Below are 13,110 nucleotides of genomic sequence, written 5' to 3' on the forward strand. Positions count from 1 at the left end.
TGGAGTGTTTCAGCAATTCAGAAAAACTAAGATAAAGGCATGCAAACTTTGCAAAAAAAAAAAAAAAAATGCAACAAGGATTTCTAAACTCAATAGATTCTAGAAACAGATCTACCATTCTCTATGTAAAAATAAAAAATGATGCTGTAATCCCACAAACAGATTCACAAATACTGTTTTGCAACCATCGTTTTCAGTACAGTAGTAGATGGAAGCAAGAAATCTGGCAACACACAGCAACTTCACATTAAGCCACTGTTGGTAAGGGAGTGAGGAGGATTTTGCTCATTTGCATGTACAGGGGCATTTTGGACATGCTATAACTATAATAATCTTACAAGACTGGACATAATATGTGCCCTTTAGTATTTGTAATGTGTGGTAACTGTTTATAAAAGCCTACATAAAGCTTACTGCTTACGTAATACAATTATGCAACATTTATAATTTTTGGTTTAGCACAGAAAAGCAAATCATCCACATCAAAACATAATCTTCTTGCGTGTTTGAGGATTACCGCACCTCACACATCCCATCACCAGGTAGACATTCGTACAAGTGCTACACATTGTACCACGCCATCTTCTGAAACATCCGAGAATTCCTTGAAAATAATTTTCATAAAATGAAATTGCATCATAAAACGCACACATTTTAATTGCAGTAAACATATTTAATAACTTCATAGTAAAATCAGTGTCAGTTACAGAGAAATTATGTGCACCATTGGTCCAGAAAACATGTTTGTTCACATTAACAATTCGTACTGAAATAGAGAGAGTGCAAACGAACAAGATAGAACAAAACCCTGAAAAGATGTAAAATATAAACATTTATAGGACACCTAAGAACTACTTTAAGCAAAATGATGATCATTTCAAAATAGAAAATTAGTAAAATAGCTAACTAACAATAAAGCATTGTCGGGCAATTCAAATCAAGCTTATAGTAGCTTCTAGATTGTTTTGATGCTTTGTATTATGTCTTAAAATGTTTTTGACAGATTGTACTTGACTATCACTATTTACTGTTACAGAACACAGTGCAATATATGTGTGCATTAAGTATACACCAACACGTAACACTTTAATGGGAAAAAGGCACAGTTTCTCAAAGTCGTATCAGGTGATTGTTTTAAATAATCTTATTGTCGATTATAGTTTAAGAGCTTTATTCCCTGAAATATGAATTCTGGATGACAGAACTGCTCCATCCAGGATTTATTTTTGATTTCTTTCTTGTCTGAGGAGAACGGAGAACTTCCATGCTTCAATGTACTGTGAGAGCAGGATCTCTTCAGGAAAGAATTCCAACACCTCTTCTGGAATGTCCAGATCTTTACGCTCCATGTAGGACACAACTGTATCTTTCAGACTGGAAAGAATAGACAGAAACAAATTAACATACCTGAACTTAACTGTTAATACAGGTTTCCACGTTTCACATGTTTCCCTTAATTTTGATCAATTAATGCCCATGACTATAAACCAGAAAAAAATATATACTGTAAGCCTATGTGCAAGTGAGATTTCAGTGTATTTTTTGTTTGTTTTATTAATGCATGCATTTAAAAAATATTCTAGGTTTCACTAATCTTTCTGTCCAACTCTAAATAGTTGAGCTAATAAAAATCCCTGAATCTTGATAAGGTAATGATGACGAATAATTTTTTTAATTCAGATTTTACATATTCAGATTTGCATCTTGCAGGGTAGTAACACCCCTTTGGCAATTTTGTAGTTTCTCGGTTCTTGTTTGGGAAATTTTCATTTATTTTTCCTAACCCTACAGTCTTAGAAAGGATGTGTTAATTTTTTACACATTTTTGTGTTGCAATTTTTACACATTATGTGTCATTTGTTTTGATTTTGTGTTCAAATAAAAGTAACACAAAATGTGTTGTTTTTAACACATCCGTTCCAAGAGTGTACTGAAAAATCCAGCAAAGACCAGCATAAGCTGGTAGCTGGTTTTAGCTGGTTTAAGCTAGTCCTCCCAGCCTGGCAAAGCTGGTCAAGCTGTTCTTCCAGCCTGACCAGCTAAGTCTAGCTAGATCAGCTTAAAAGTGACCAAAACGCAACTAGACCAGCTTACAAAGTGACCAAAACACAGCTAGACCAGCTTGCTACACCAGCAAAACCAGCTAAAACCAAGCTGGGAGACCATTTCCAGTAGGGAAAAACTCCAGTAGAGAGTTTTGTGGGACATTTTGCATGCAGTGCTCTTGAGGTCTATCCTTAAACTGTAACTGAGTACATTTACATGGACAAAATAAACGGATAACTATCAAAAATCTGCTTATTATAGAAACCTTTTTATGCGTTCATATGCAAATGAATAAACCGGCTATGCAGAAAACTGCATTTACAGTTTTTTGGAGATTTGTCAGGTTTCTCGCAGGCAGTGACGTCACTGCCTATAATTCATCTTGTATGTATGCAGAAACTGTAAATGTAACAAAAACTTTTATTTTTGCAGTTTCCCTGCCAACTGCATGAGCACGGTCACACTAGACTTTTAGCATGCGAGTATTTGTTGGACGTTGCTGCGTGGAATGGATCTTTGGCTTTGTCCATTTGTGCTTTTCAGTAGAGAGAAAGGTCATGCAGTGACATCCATGTTTTGTACTGGTCACAACGCTGACTCATTCGCATGTGTATGAATAGATAGAAAAGTCTAGTGTGACATCTACGCATTACTTTCTGTTTATCTTTTACACGTGGAACCATGCGCACATTAACAAAACTGCAAAAAAGCCACGTTAAGGTGTTTACATGCAATGGGAAATCGGTGTAATGAGCAAAAACTTTCTTTTTTTTTCAAAAAAAAGATTTACACAAACTCAAATGTTATCAGTTCATTAAGTATAATCGGTGTAAAACTGCTACTCTATAACCTCATTCTGACAGCACTTTGGTTACACAAAATACCCATAAAATTGTCAGACAAGCTTCTGTGTGAACGCAAACAGATCCCATAAATCTTCTGGGATCGTTCCCGGAAAGAGGGCCTAGTAACATTGCTGTAAGATACCCTGAAATCCCTCAGTGTGAACAAGATGAAGAAAACAATGCCGTAATTGGTCGTAGAGAGTATGTGCATGTTAATACAACAATGAAGTTATGGTTCAGTTCTTTAAAACAAGAAATTTACATGCAGATCAACATTCACGACGAGAAACATCAGCAACCTGGACTGAAGCAGATATCAGGTAAGTTAGCTTGTCACTTACCGCGCTGAAGCGGAGATCCTTCAGCAGCATAAAAGAATAGTGCGTCATGTACTCATATGAGCTTATAATAAACAAAAATGTCCACACGTCATCATAACACATCGTTCAGCTCATCAAAACGGGGGTTTTAAATGCATATTAACAATCACGATGAGAAATGTCTGCAAATTGGAATAAAGCAGAGATCAAGGAGCTTTACAAATATCAACTCTTAAGCTGAGATCATTCACCAGCATAGAACGGTGCACCACGCCCTCCTTTATAATATTATCATGAACAAAAATAAGTGGTTTCTGGAGAGAGAAATAATATGCAAACTTCAGACACTGCGGAGAAGACACTAAGTGCAGGGTCCGGTTGCATAAAGCACCTTAAGTGTAATTTTCCCTTAAGCAACACTAAAGAGTTTTTGCTCTTTGCTCCCCCTACAGCTTGGAAGCAGAATTGTCCATTACCACTGTCGTAAATAATTTAGCCTACTGCAACAAAGCTGGCTCTGATTGGATTGTAGGTCTGCCGTAAAGCAAGTTTTTGTAGTTTTTCACTTGAACTACAGGACCGCGACCCGATGGTTGGAAACTTCTTTAGTGCGGTTTTGGCCGATAGAGGGCTGCAAAGCGAATGTGAAAGTGCCGTTCACCCTGTTTCGAGTGGATGAACGACTGAAACTTTTTTGGAAATGTTATTTTAAGGTAAAAAAACTCTTTGGTGTTGCTTTAAATTCACCCTTATGTTTCCCTTAAACTTAAGGGTGTTGCAGAAAAAAACTGAAAACTTTAAACACTTTAAACACGTCACGTGTCTTTCAGGACGTTCCAGTATCTGTGTTAATGCACACATGGATTCCGGCCAATCAGTGGCAGTGTGAATGAACAAAAAAATCGAACGAGCTCGGAAAAATCCCAGGTGCATTTTCTGGAATACCTGTGTGAAAAGGGCTTATGTATAGGTCAGGGGACTGTAAGGGCCAACAACTTTTGACCACTATATTTCAGTAAACTAGGCATCATGCAAACTACAGCACAGAACTGGTAATGATATAAGGTGACAAACTTGCCTGTCATGAGCCTGGCACACAAAACATTTGTCATCAATGCAAACCAATGAATCAATAATTTTATCGATGTACCGTCAGGCAAGTTTCACACCCCTAATTTAACTGAATTAAGCGTATAATCTCACCCCCAGTCAGGTCTGAAGGTTTCTGTTGCTTGTGGGTTCTTCAGGACCAGCCGCAGAAACTCATGCATCTCCAGAAGGAAGGAATAAGCATTAGCCTTGCTGAAAAAACCAGTGAGGAGTGTTTTGTGTTCATCCTGTAGATGGTGTTTATACTCTTCATTGATGCCCACAAACGGGTCCTGCAGAGCACATGAGAGTTAATTTCACAGAGTTATTTTGTAACATTTCAAATCATTTCAAGCACAAAGTAAAATGCTGTCTGGCATTGAATGTCTCACCATCTTGAGGTGCAGCATAGTCTCTGATTTCAGAGAGCTGAGCAGCTGCCAGAGTGCCACACAGTGTTTCAGACTGCACCTGCTCAAAGCCTAAACACAAACACTCATTATTAGCACTCAGGTATATTTCTATAATAATATCTCACCAAAAAATGGCAGAATAATGTCATTTAGTTATCGGTTAAAGGGATAGCTCACCCTCATGTCGTTCCAAACTCGTAAGACCTTCGTTCATCTTCAGAACACAGTTTAAGATGTTTTAGATTTAGTCCGAGAGTTTGTTGATCCTTCATTGAAAATCCATGTACGGTATACTGTTCATGTCCAGAAAGTTAATAAAAACATCATTAAAGTAGTCCATGTGACATCAGTGGCTCAGTTAGAATGTGTCGAAGCACCGAAAACACATCTTGGTCCAAAAATAACGACTTTATTCAGCATTGTCTACTCCTCCGCGTCTGCCGTGAAGCGCATGCGCGAGACCAAAGTCACACGACTGCAGCGACGCGGATGATGTACGACACGGCTGACGTGTTATCTGGTGCGCCCCAGCTGTTTTTTGTTTTGTTTTTGTGGGCCCGGGCTTCGTTTACAGTCTGAGGGAGACATGCTGTAAGTTTGGGGAAAAAAATGTGCAAACATGTCTGAAGATAACACGTCATGGGCGTCACTGCAGTCAAGTGACTTAAGTCTTGCGCATGCGGTTCACAACAGATGCACAAAAGAAGACAATGCTGAATAAAGTTGTAATTTTTGTTATTTGTGGACCAAAATTTATTTTTCGATGCTTCAACACAATGTAACTGACCCACTGATGTCACATGGACTACTTTGATTATGTTTTATTACCTTTCTGGACATGGACAGTTTACTGTATGTATATTTTCAATGAAGGGTCAACAAGCTCTCGGACTAAATATAAAACACCTTAAACTGTGTTCCAAAGATGAACGTAGGTCTTACGAGTTTGGAACGACATGAGGGTGAGTCATTGTAGGACAGGTGGACAAGTTTTGGATTTGGAGCTGGACCATAAAACAATAAAAAACACATTCTGTGTCTATTTTTGAGAGACGTGTTGTCTCTCTCCACAGGGGTCACGGATACACAGGAACTGATCTGTATTTCACCCCCTCTCTCTTCTCCTTTAAGGTTTTGGTTACTGGAAATATACTAAACACATGTAACATTGGATATATCATATGTTGTGATGCTACAAAGGTTTCATCTTCATGTTTGGTGTTGTTTTAAAGGTCATGGTGCGATGGTTAAAAAGGTCTAATTTCTATAATGCTAAGAGAAAGTATATCAAAGTTTAAAACTTAAGACATAATCTGTACTCCTGTGATGGGTGTCAACTCATGAGGAGATCTAGATTACAGATGGTTAACAGTCCCATTTGGTGCTCCTTCAGGTCACGAGAACCGACCAACCAGATCCTGTTTTGAGATTTTATTATTCTTTGTCTCATTCTGTGTATATAAGGTGGCTTGGCAAGAGACTCTGGGAAGTATTCTTTAGCAAGAATCTTCCCCACACTTTGGGTGTGCGTATTCAGACATTATGGAAGTATTCTTTAACAAGAATCTTTCTAAACCATTTTGGGTATATTATATTCATGATGGAAGTACTCTGTAGCCAGAGTGTCTATTGCCAGGTATGACTGTAACTTTTGCAACTGTTGATCATTTTAATTAATTGGAATTGAATCAAATTCTGTATGATATTGTTTAATTTATGTTTGAAGCTGAAACCTGCCTGGTATAATAAATTGTTACATTTGATTCATCTGAATTCTTCAGAAATTGTATTGATTTATTTTAATTCTTTCAGAAATTGTTATGACCAGTAGATTAGAAGGAGTCTGGTATTACCGCAAGATTATCCTGTCAGGATATTATCAAACTGAGGTTTTGATGGTCGAATGGAGCATGGGGCACATTCATTACAACTCTCAGATTTATGTTTATCACCTGCCTTAGCAAGTTGCATGAGCGCTAAACTAAAGTAACTATTTTTATGATCGGAGCAAGCATGGAGCGGCCAGACATAAAAATATTAGTTTACCCGGTAACCTCTGACTAAGATCAGACTGACAATTTTGTGTCCGTGAGATGTACGCAAACGGCCGGCGTATGCTCTGTGCGATACCGGGTCCCTAATGAACGAATAACTAAGACTATGGGAATTAATAAATAATCAAACATCTAAATTATGATCAACAGATAATTGGAATAATGCACTAAATTCTTAATATATTAAATTGGAGTCAGATTATAATTTAAACACAGAGATCAAAGACATTAATTTAATCATGATATGGAATTATTCTTCTAGAAGCGCTGAGGAAGGAACGAACACGAGTCCCCTTCACCCACTCCACTTGTATCTGTCGTTGGGCTTGTGGGTGGTACCTTACAGTCATTAAAGACATTACTTTCATTTTTTGGCGAACTATCCCTTTAAGTGATATATAATTCCAGTAACTGAACATAACAAAATTTGAATACATTTTCCATGTAACCCTGTTATAACATGATTTTCAAGTTTTAATAAACATATGCAATGTCTGGGTTCCTATGATAGATTTTAAGGTTTAAGGATGTCATGCATCAGGACATTGAATAACTCGACAGGCCATTGAATTATTCAAAAATAATGCATACCCAAGCATATTTTCTGATGGTTTTATGACCAGTGGTATGACAGGGCTTTCAATGGGCTTTTTAGTGACAGGTTTCAACCCAAATGTAGGTGTATGGTAAACAAACTAATATAAAATACATTGGTAGCTTCTTCTTAGCATAGGATAAATATATTAGCCTAATACAGTCCTGCAACTGCAATCCAACCCTAGTGTTTATGATAGCATGTGTTCATGATTAACCTTGAAGACGTGTGGAGCCGTGTGGTCGGCCATCTGTAACACCTCCTTCAGATAGTCGCCCAGCTGCACGTGTGGCTCTCCGCCCGTCATGGCAAGGAAACCCAAGGCCAGCTCGACTATGGACAGGGCTTCACACACGTCGCTGTAGGACTGGAGCTCCTTCACAAGGTCATGCTGCATGAGAGGCTGTAATGACTCCTGTGGATACACAATCGCGCTTGTCACATGGATACCAAAGTTTACTACTAATTATTAGACAACAACAACTTTTTGAGTGAACAATTTCACTTTTACTATGCAACTTACCTGTTGAACTTTGCTTTTCACATCCTTAAATATAATCTCATAATTCCTGTCTTGTCTGCTCACTAGTGTTGGAATACCCTGAAAAACAAATACAGATATTTTTAACTCCATTACTACTACAAATGGCAGTTTTCTATTAATGCAACAGGTTGGTGACGTACATTTAAGGTGATGTGTGGTCTGCACTGTAGGAAGCGGGTGAGGATCTGTTGCTGAATTTTGGGCAGGTCATATTCCAGCAGTGTCTCCTGGCCTCGCTCCATGCTATACTGACAGTTAGACAGCACCAGGGGCAGGAGATCCCGCTCATACTCGTAACAGATCACATGCTGCTCCGTCAGGTCAGCTGGGCTTACCGTGTATCTGCAAGATAAATATTTTCATTACGCATTTGATCTTTCAGGGATGGGCAACTGGTTGATCAAAATACAGATCAAATGGACTGTATTACAGTGCATAGTATTCACACACCCTTCACTTTTTTTAATTTCGTTTGTTATGCAGCCTGATACCACAATCGTTTAAATTAATTTTATTCTCTTTGCTAATTCGTTTTTTAATTTTCATTTGACTGCAAATGTTTGCCGGAATGTTTTTACCCAGTGTCCTCTCCAGTGTGTTTTTCTGCAGTGTAAATGAGGTCATTATGAAGGGCGATGAGGTAGCTGACAAGGGCAGTGGAGCACAAGCCCAGACCATGTCTCTGCGGCAGCAACACCTGCAGATCAGCATCCAACCCCAGATCTTGTTGGGTGTACTCTGCTGGCAGCTTTATCTCCCCTGACACACACAAAAGTTATGTATTTTCACACTGCCCATAGCAAAGAGAAAATATATGTGCCATTAATACTCAGCATTAGGAGTTGGTTTACCTGTGGTGTCCAGAGAGACTCTGAGTTGGTTCCATGTAGACAAGAAGATTTTGATTCGTTTTTCATACCAAGCAGGGAGTGAGGCTGTTGAATGACAACATGAGATTTAAAATCTTTTACTAGACTTTCTGAATGTCGAATGTAGTGTAAAAAACCATGACACAAACCCATAAAACAGAAAATTTAAAGGACAACCCTGGAAGACCCTCATTATTGCACTGCAAAAAATGACTTTCTTACTTAGTATTTTTGTCTTGTTTTCAATATCTAAAAATTCTTCAATTAAAATGAATTTGCTTGATAAGCAAAAAAAAGTCTAGTTTTACAACAAAAAACATAACATGTAAGAAAATTTAAATAAAATAACTTGTCAATGGGGTAAGAAAAAAATCTTGAACTTTATTTTTAAACACTTAATTTAAGAAAAAAATTCTTACCCCATTGGCAGATTTTTTATTTTATTTTAAGCACAACATTTCTTAAATTGTATTTTTTATTTTTTTTTTGGTCTAAAAACTAGACTCTTAGGTAATTTTGCTCATCAAAAAATAAATAGTTGCACTGAAAACAAGAAAAAAAATACTAAGCAAGAATGTCATTTGCAATGTGGACCTTCAAAAGTTTTGCAGGTTCTGTAAGTCAACCTTGTAATGACATCACCAGGCTAATTCAGGTTGTGAAATGTCAAAAAGACCCCGGAAAACATAACATCCATGCTACAAAAATTATATTTGTAAATCATAATTTTAATGGGACACTTTTTTGAAAATACACTGCAAAAAAAATATTTTCAAAAAATTCTTAAATTAAGATGCTTTTTCTTGATGAGCAAAACTACCCAAGAAGATAAGTCTAGTTTTAAGACCAAAAATATCAAAATTAAGCGATTTTGTGCATAAAAACAAGCAAAAAAATCTGCCAATGGGGTAAGCAAAAAAATCTTGATTTTTTTTCTTAAACACTAAATTCAAGAAAAATTCAAGAAAATTTGCAGATTTTTTTTTGCTTGTTTTATGCACAAAATCAATTAAATTTAATATTTTTGGTCTAAAAACTAGACTTATTTTCTTGGGTCGTTTTGCTTATTAAGGAAAAGCATCTTAATTTAAGATTTTTTTGATATTTTTACTTTAAAAAAGTCAAAAATACTAAGAATTTTTTTTCTTGAAAATAATTTTTTGCCATGTATACTCATATTCCAGCTCCCGTAGATTTAAACATTTAATTTTTACCGTTTTGGAATCCATTCAGCTGATCTCCGGGTCTGGCGCTAGCACTTTCAGCGTAGCTCAGCACAATCCATTGAATCTGATTAGACCATTAGCATCGCACTAAAGAGTTTTGATATTTTTCCTATTTAAAACTCTTCTGTACATCGTGTACTAAGAGCGGCAAAAAAATTAAAAGTTGTGATTTTCTTGGCAGATATGGCTAGGAACTATACTATCATTCTGGCGTAATAATCAAGGACTTTGCTGCTGTAACATGGCTGCAGGAGGTGCAATGATATTATGCAGTGCCCCAAAAAGTCCCCTGCCATTGAAAGTTACTAAGGGGACTATTTCAGCTGCTGCGTAATATCATTGGGCCTCCTGCAGCCATGTTACAGCAGCAAAGTCACAGCAAAATATCGAAACTCTTTGGTTATTTTTTAGTGTGATGCTAATGGTCTAATCAGATTTAATGGATTGTGGTAAGCTATGCTAAAACTGGTAGCGCCAGACCCGCAGAACGGCCAAATGGATTCCAAAAAGATAAAAAATCTAATGTTTTACTTTAGCGGAGCTCGAAAATGAGCATTTTTTTTTCTCAAAAAAAGTGGAGTGTCCCTTTTTAGTGGAGTGTCCCTTTTTGCATAAAAATATGAAATGTACATATACAGATAATAAGCTATTATTATTTATTATAATTATGTTTTTGGTAAGTACCTGCTTTCTGACTTTGCAAGAACTCTGCTATGGTGCTGTAAGGTAAGTCTGTCAGGTTCTGGAACTTCTTTACCAAATCCTTTTGGAGTGCTAAGATTTCAGGAAGGAACCTCACCAGCCTTAGCTCCGCCTCCTAAAACAACGGTTTGCAGGAATCATCAAGTAGGAATGACTACTATTTAACTGCATGTTTTGAGAAACACTCTCTTTGCTGGATGTCTTACCCTCTGCAGGAACCTCCAGAGAACAGGCAATGTGTCTCTGCCATTGTTCTGCTCCACAATATGTGCCAGACTTAACAATGAAACCTTCCTTCTGCAGCTCCAGACAGATGAGTTATGAATAAGGGAGTTCTGGGGCAGAGAGCGCAGGAAAATCGCAGGCTCTCCATAGGTCAGCTTCAACACCGGATTAGAAGACACACGCTCATCCTGACTGATGTAGCTATTTACTTCCTTTAGCTGATGCTCCAACCCCTGAGTGAAAAGTGTATGGAAACAGAAAAGATCAGAAATGCAAACGATCAGAAAATGGAAAGTAAGGAAATCGAGCATGTTTCCAAACGCAACTACAACTTAAAGGCAGTGTAGGTGATTGGATCCAGAAACATTTTTATTTAAGCTGGTTGAAAGTCTTCTTACATCCTAATTGCATTCACTACGGTAAGTAAATATATGTCATAGGACCAAAAAATGTTCAACCAATAATTTTGTTCGGACCAAATGCAAAGATTGGACGAATGCAATTTTGCTTCTCCTCTGTCAACATGTTTTTGCATACCATTGCGCACCCTGTACACACAGACATCATCAGCGCGTTCACGTCCGCTGTGTAAACTGGGGGAGAAAGGCAGTGAAACAGCAACAACAAAAAAAGATAAAAAATCCGATTTAACATCGGTATTGCTTTTCCGCGTTGGAGACGGCCAAGCTGTGGGAAGCAAATGGTCTGATAAGATGATGCCATGGTTGCAGTGCTTCTTTTGGACAGACAGGTACATGGCATTATTCGATTTTGATGGATTTAGATAGTAACGCATTATCTTGTATGTAGTTTGCATAACCTTTACGAATTATAGCGTAACAATATTTATATATTTTTAAAATTACAAGCAAACTACTACATCTACACACAACTGAAAACTTGCTGCATCTAATTCTGATTTAAAATAATTGTTTATGTTCATTATTGTAGTAATGTTATTCACTTAGTTATTCACTCAAACTCACTTAAATTTTTTATGTTTTTTGTCTAAAAACAAGACTTATTTTCTTAGGTCATTTTGCTCATCAAGAAAATGCATCTTAAATAAAAAATTTTTAGATATTTGTACAGAAAACAAGAAAAAAATACTAAGAAATAATGTAATTATTTGCAGTGTAACCCATTACCTTGAGCACATGTGTGATGACATCAGTATTCATGGCATTTTCCCAACCATTTCTCGCTTCTTTAGTAGAAAGAATCGGATCGTATGCAGCAGGCCCTGTTTAAAAGTAATAATTATATGTTTTCAACCACTGCATTTTCTGAGTGATGGCATTAATATGACAGTAACACAAGGTAAGGTGAGGGGTGTGTACTCTTACACTGGCTGGGATGGGGCTCCAGCAGACTGTGGATGGCGAGATGGATTGTGTTGACCGTATCATCCACCCCTTTTCCTAGAGCTCTGCTTAACTGCTCCATATCCTTCAAAAGATGAGCCATAAGGAACAGTCCAGGATCCGGTACAGCAGGTTGGATCATCTGAATGATACTCTATTTAAATAAAAACAAATAGTATATTATTAATATTATTATGAAATTTTAAATTTTTTGCTTTTCTAGTAAATGCATCCAGACTTCAAAAATCATAAAAGTTGTGTTCATCTGTGAATATTAACATTCTCGACAAAACGTGTAAGTGTCACAAACTTTTGTTAAACACAGGAATTATTTATTAAATTAAAATTAATAAGCTTTTTGCGAGGGAACCAGTGTCCCACTAACTTCTGGGTTGGCCTACAAAAATGCATCATCCCTATGGCACTCCATAGGCCTATGACTCTATCAGGGGGGGTTGATCCATATAAGCTACAAGAATGCTTTTGGGGGCTGTAAAAAATATTAAAATTACTTCATGAACTTTTTTCAGCAAATCAGTAATTTCACTTCTAAAGTAACTGTATCTTAACTTTTTTAATATTTTTACTGGATTTTTTTTGCAGTGTACATTATTTTATTTAATAATTGCATATGTTCTTTCAAAGTCTCGAAACCTTTAAGAGGAACAATTTGTAAGGCAATGGGCTGTATGTTAGAAGATCCAACGTAGTGTAAGGTTTTGCCTTTTACCATAATATTAGTATGAATATGCATCATATGGGTTTATCATCTACCAATTGCAGATAGAGGAAGTTTGCTACACACTAATGTTGCCATG

The 13,110-nt window shown here is 37.0% G+C and overlaps 1 protein-coding gene across 1 annotated transcript in view; it reads right to left on the bottom strand.

The window, feature by feature from the left end:
* Nucleotides 1-639: 639 nt before the first annotated feature.
* Nucleotides 640-13,110, bottom strand: part of LOC129432378 (E3 ubiquitin-protein ligase rnf213-alpha) — a 46,191-nt gene continuing 33,720 nt past the window's right edge. The window contains exons 46-57 of the mRNA XM_073856637.1: nt 12,275-12,446; nt 12,077-12,171; nt 10,910-11,161; nt 10,686-10,818; nt 8,758-8,841; nt 8,485-8,665; nt 8,047-8,248; nt 7,886-7,963; nt 7,580-7,777; nt 4,693-4,782; nt 4,415-4,593; nt 640-1,374 (exon numbers count right to left, since the gene is read on the bottom strand). Of these exons, the coding sequence (XP_073712738.1) occupies nt 1,221-1,374; nt 4,415-4,593; nt 4,693-4,782; nt 7,580-7,777; nt 7,886-7,963; nt 8,047-8,248; nt 8,485-8,665; nt 8,758-8,841; nt 10,686-10,818; nt 10,910-11,161; nt 12,077-12,171; nt 12,275-12,446 (1,818 nt within the window). The 3' untranslated portion in view covers nt 640-1,220. The remainder of the gene's footprint in view (nt 1,375-4,414; nt 4,594-4,692; nt 4,783-7,579; nt 7,778-7,885; nt 7,964-8,046; nt 8,249-8,484; nt 8,666-8,757; nt 8,842-10,685; nt 10,819-10,909; nt 11,162-12,076; nt 12,172-12,274; nt 12,447-13,110) is intronic.

The sequence above is a fragment of the Misgurnus anguillicaudatus genome, chromosome 19 (assembly GCF_027580225.2).
Source record: "Misgurnus anguillicaudatus chromosome 19, ASM2758022v2, whole genome shotgun sequence".
Lineage (NCBI taxonomy): Eukaryota > Metazoa > Chordata > Actinopteri > Cypriniformes > Cobitidae > Misgurnus > Misgurnus anguillicaudatus.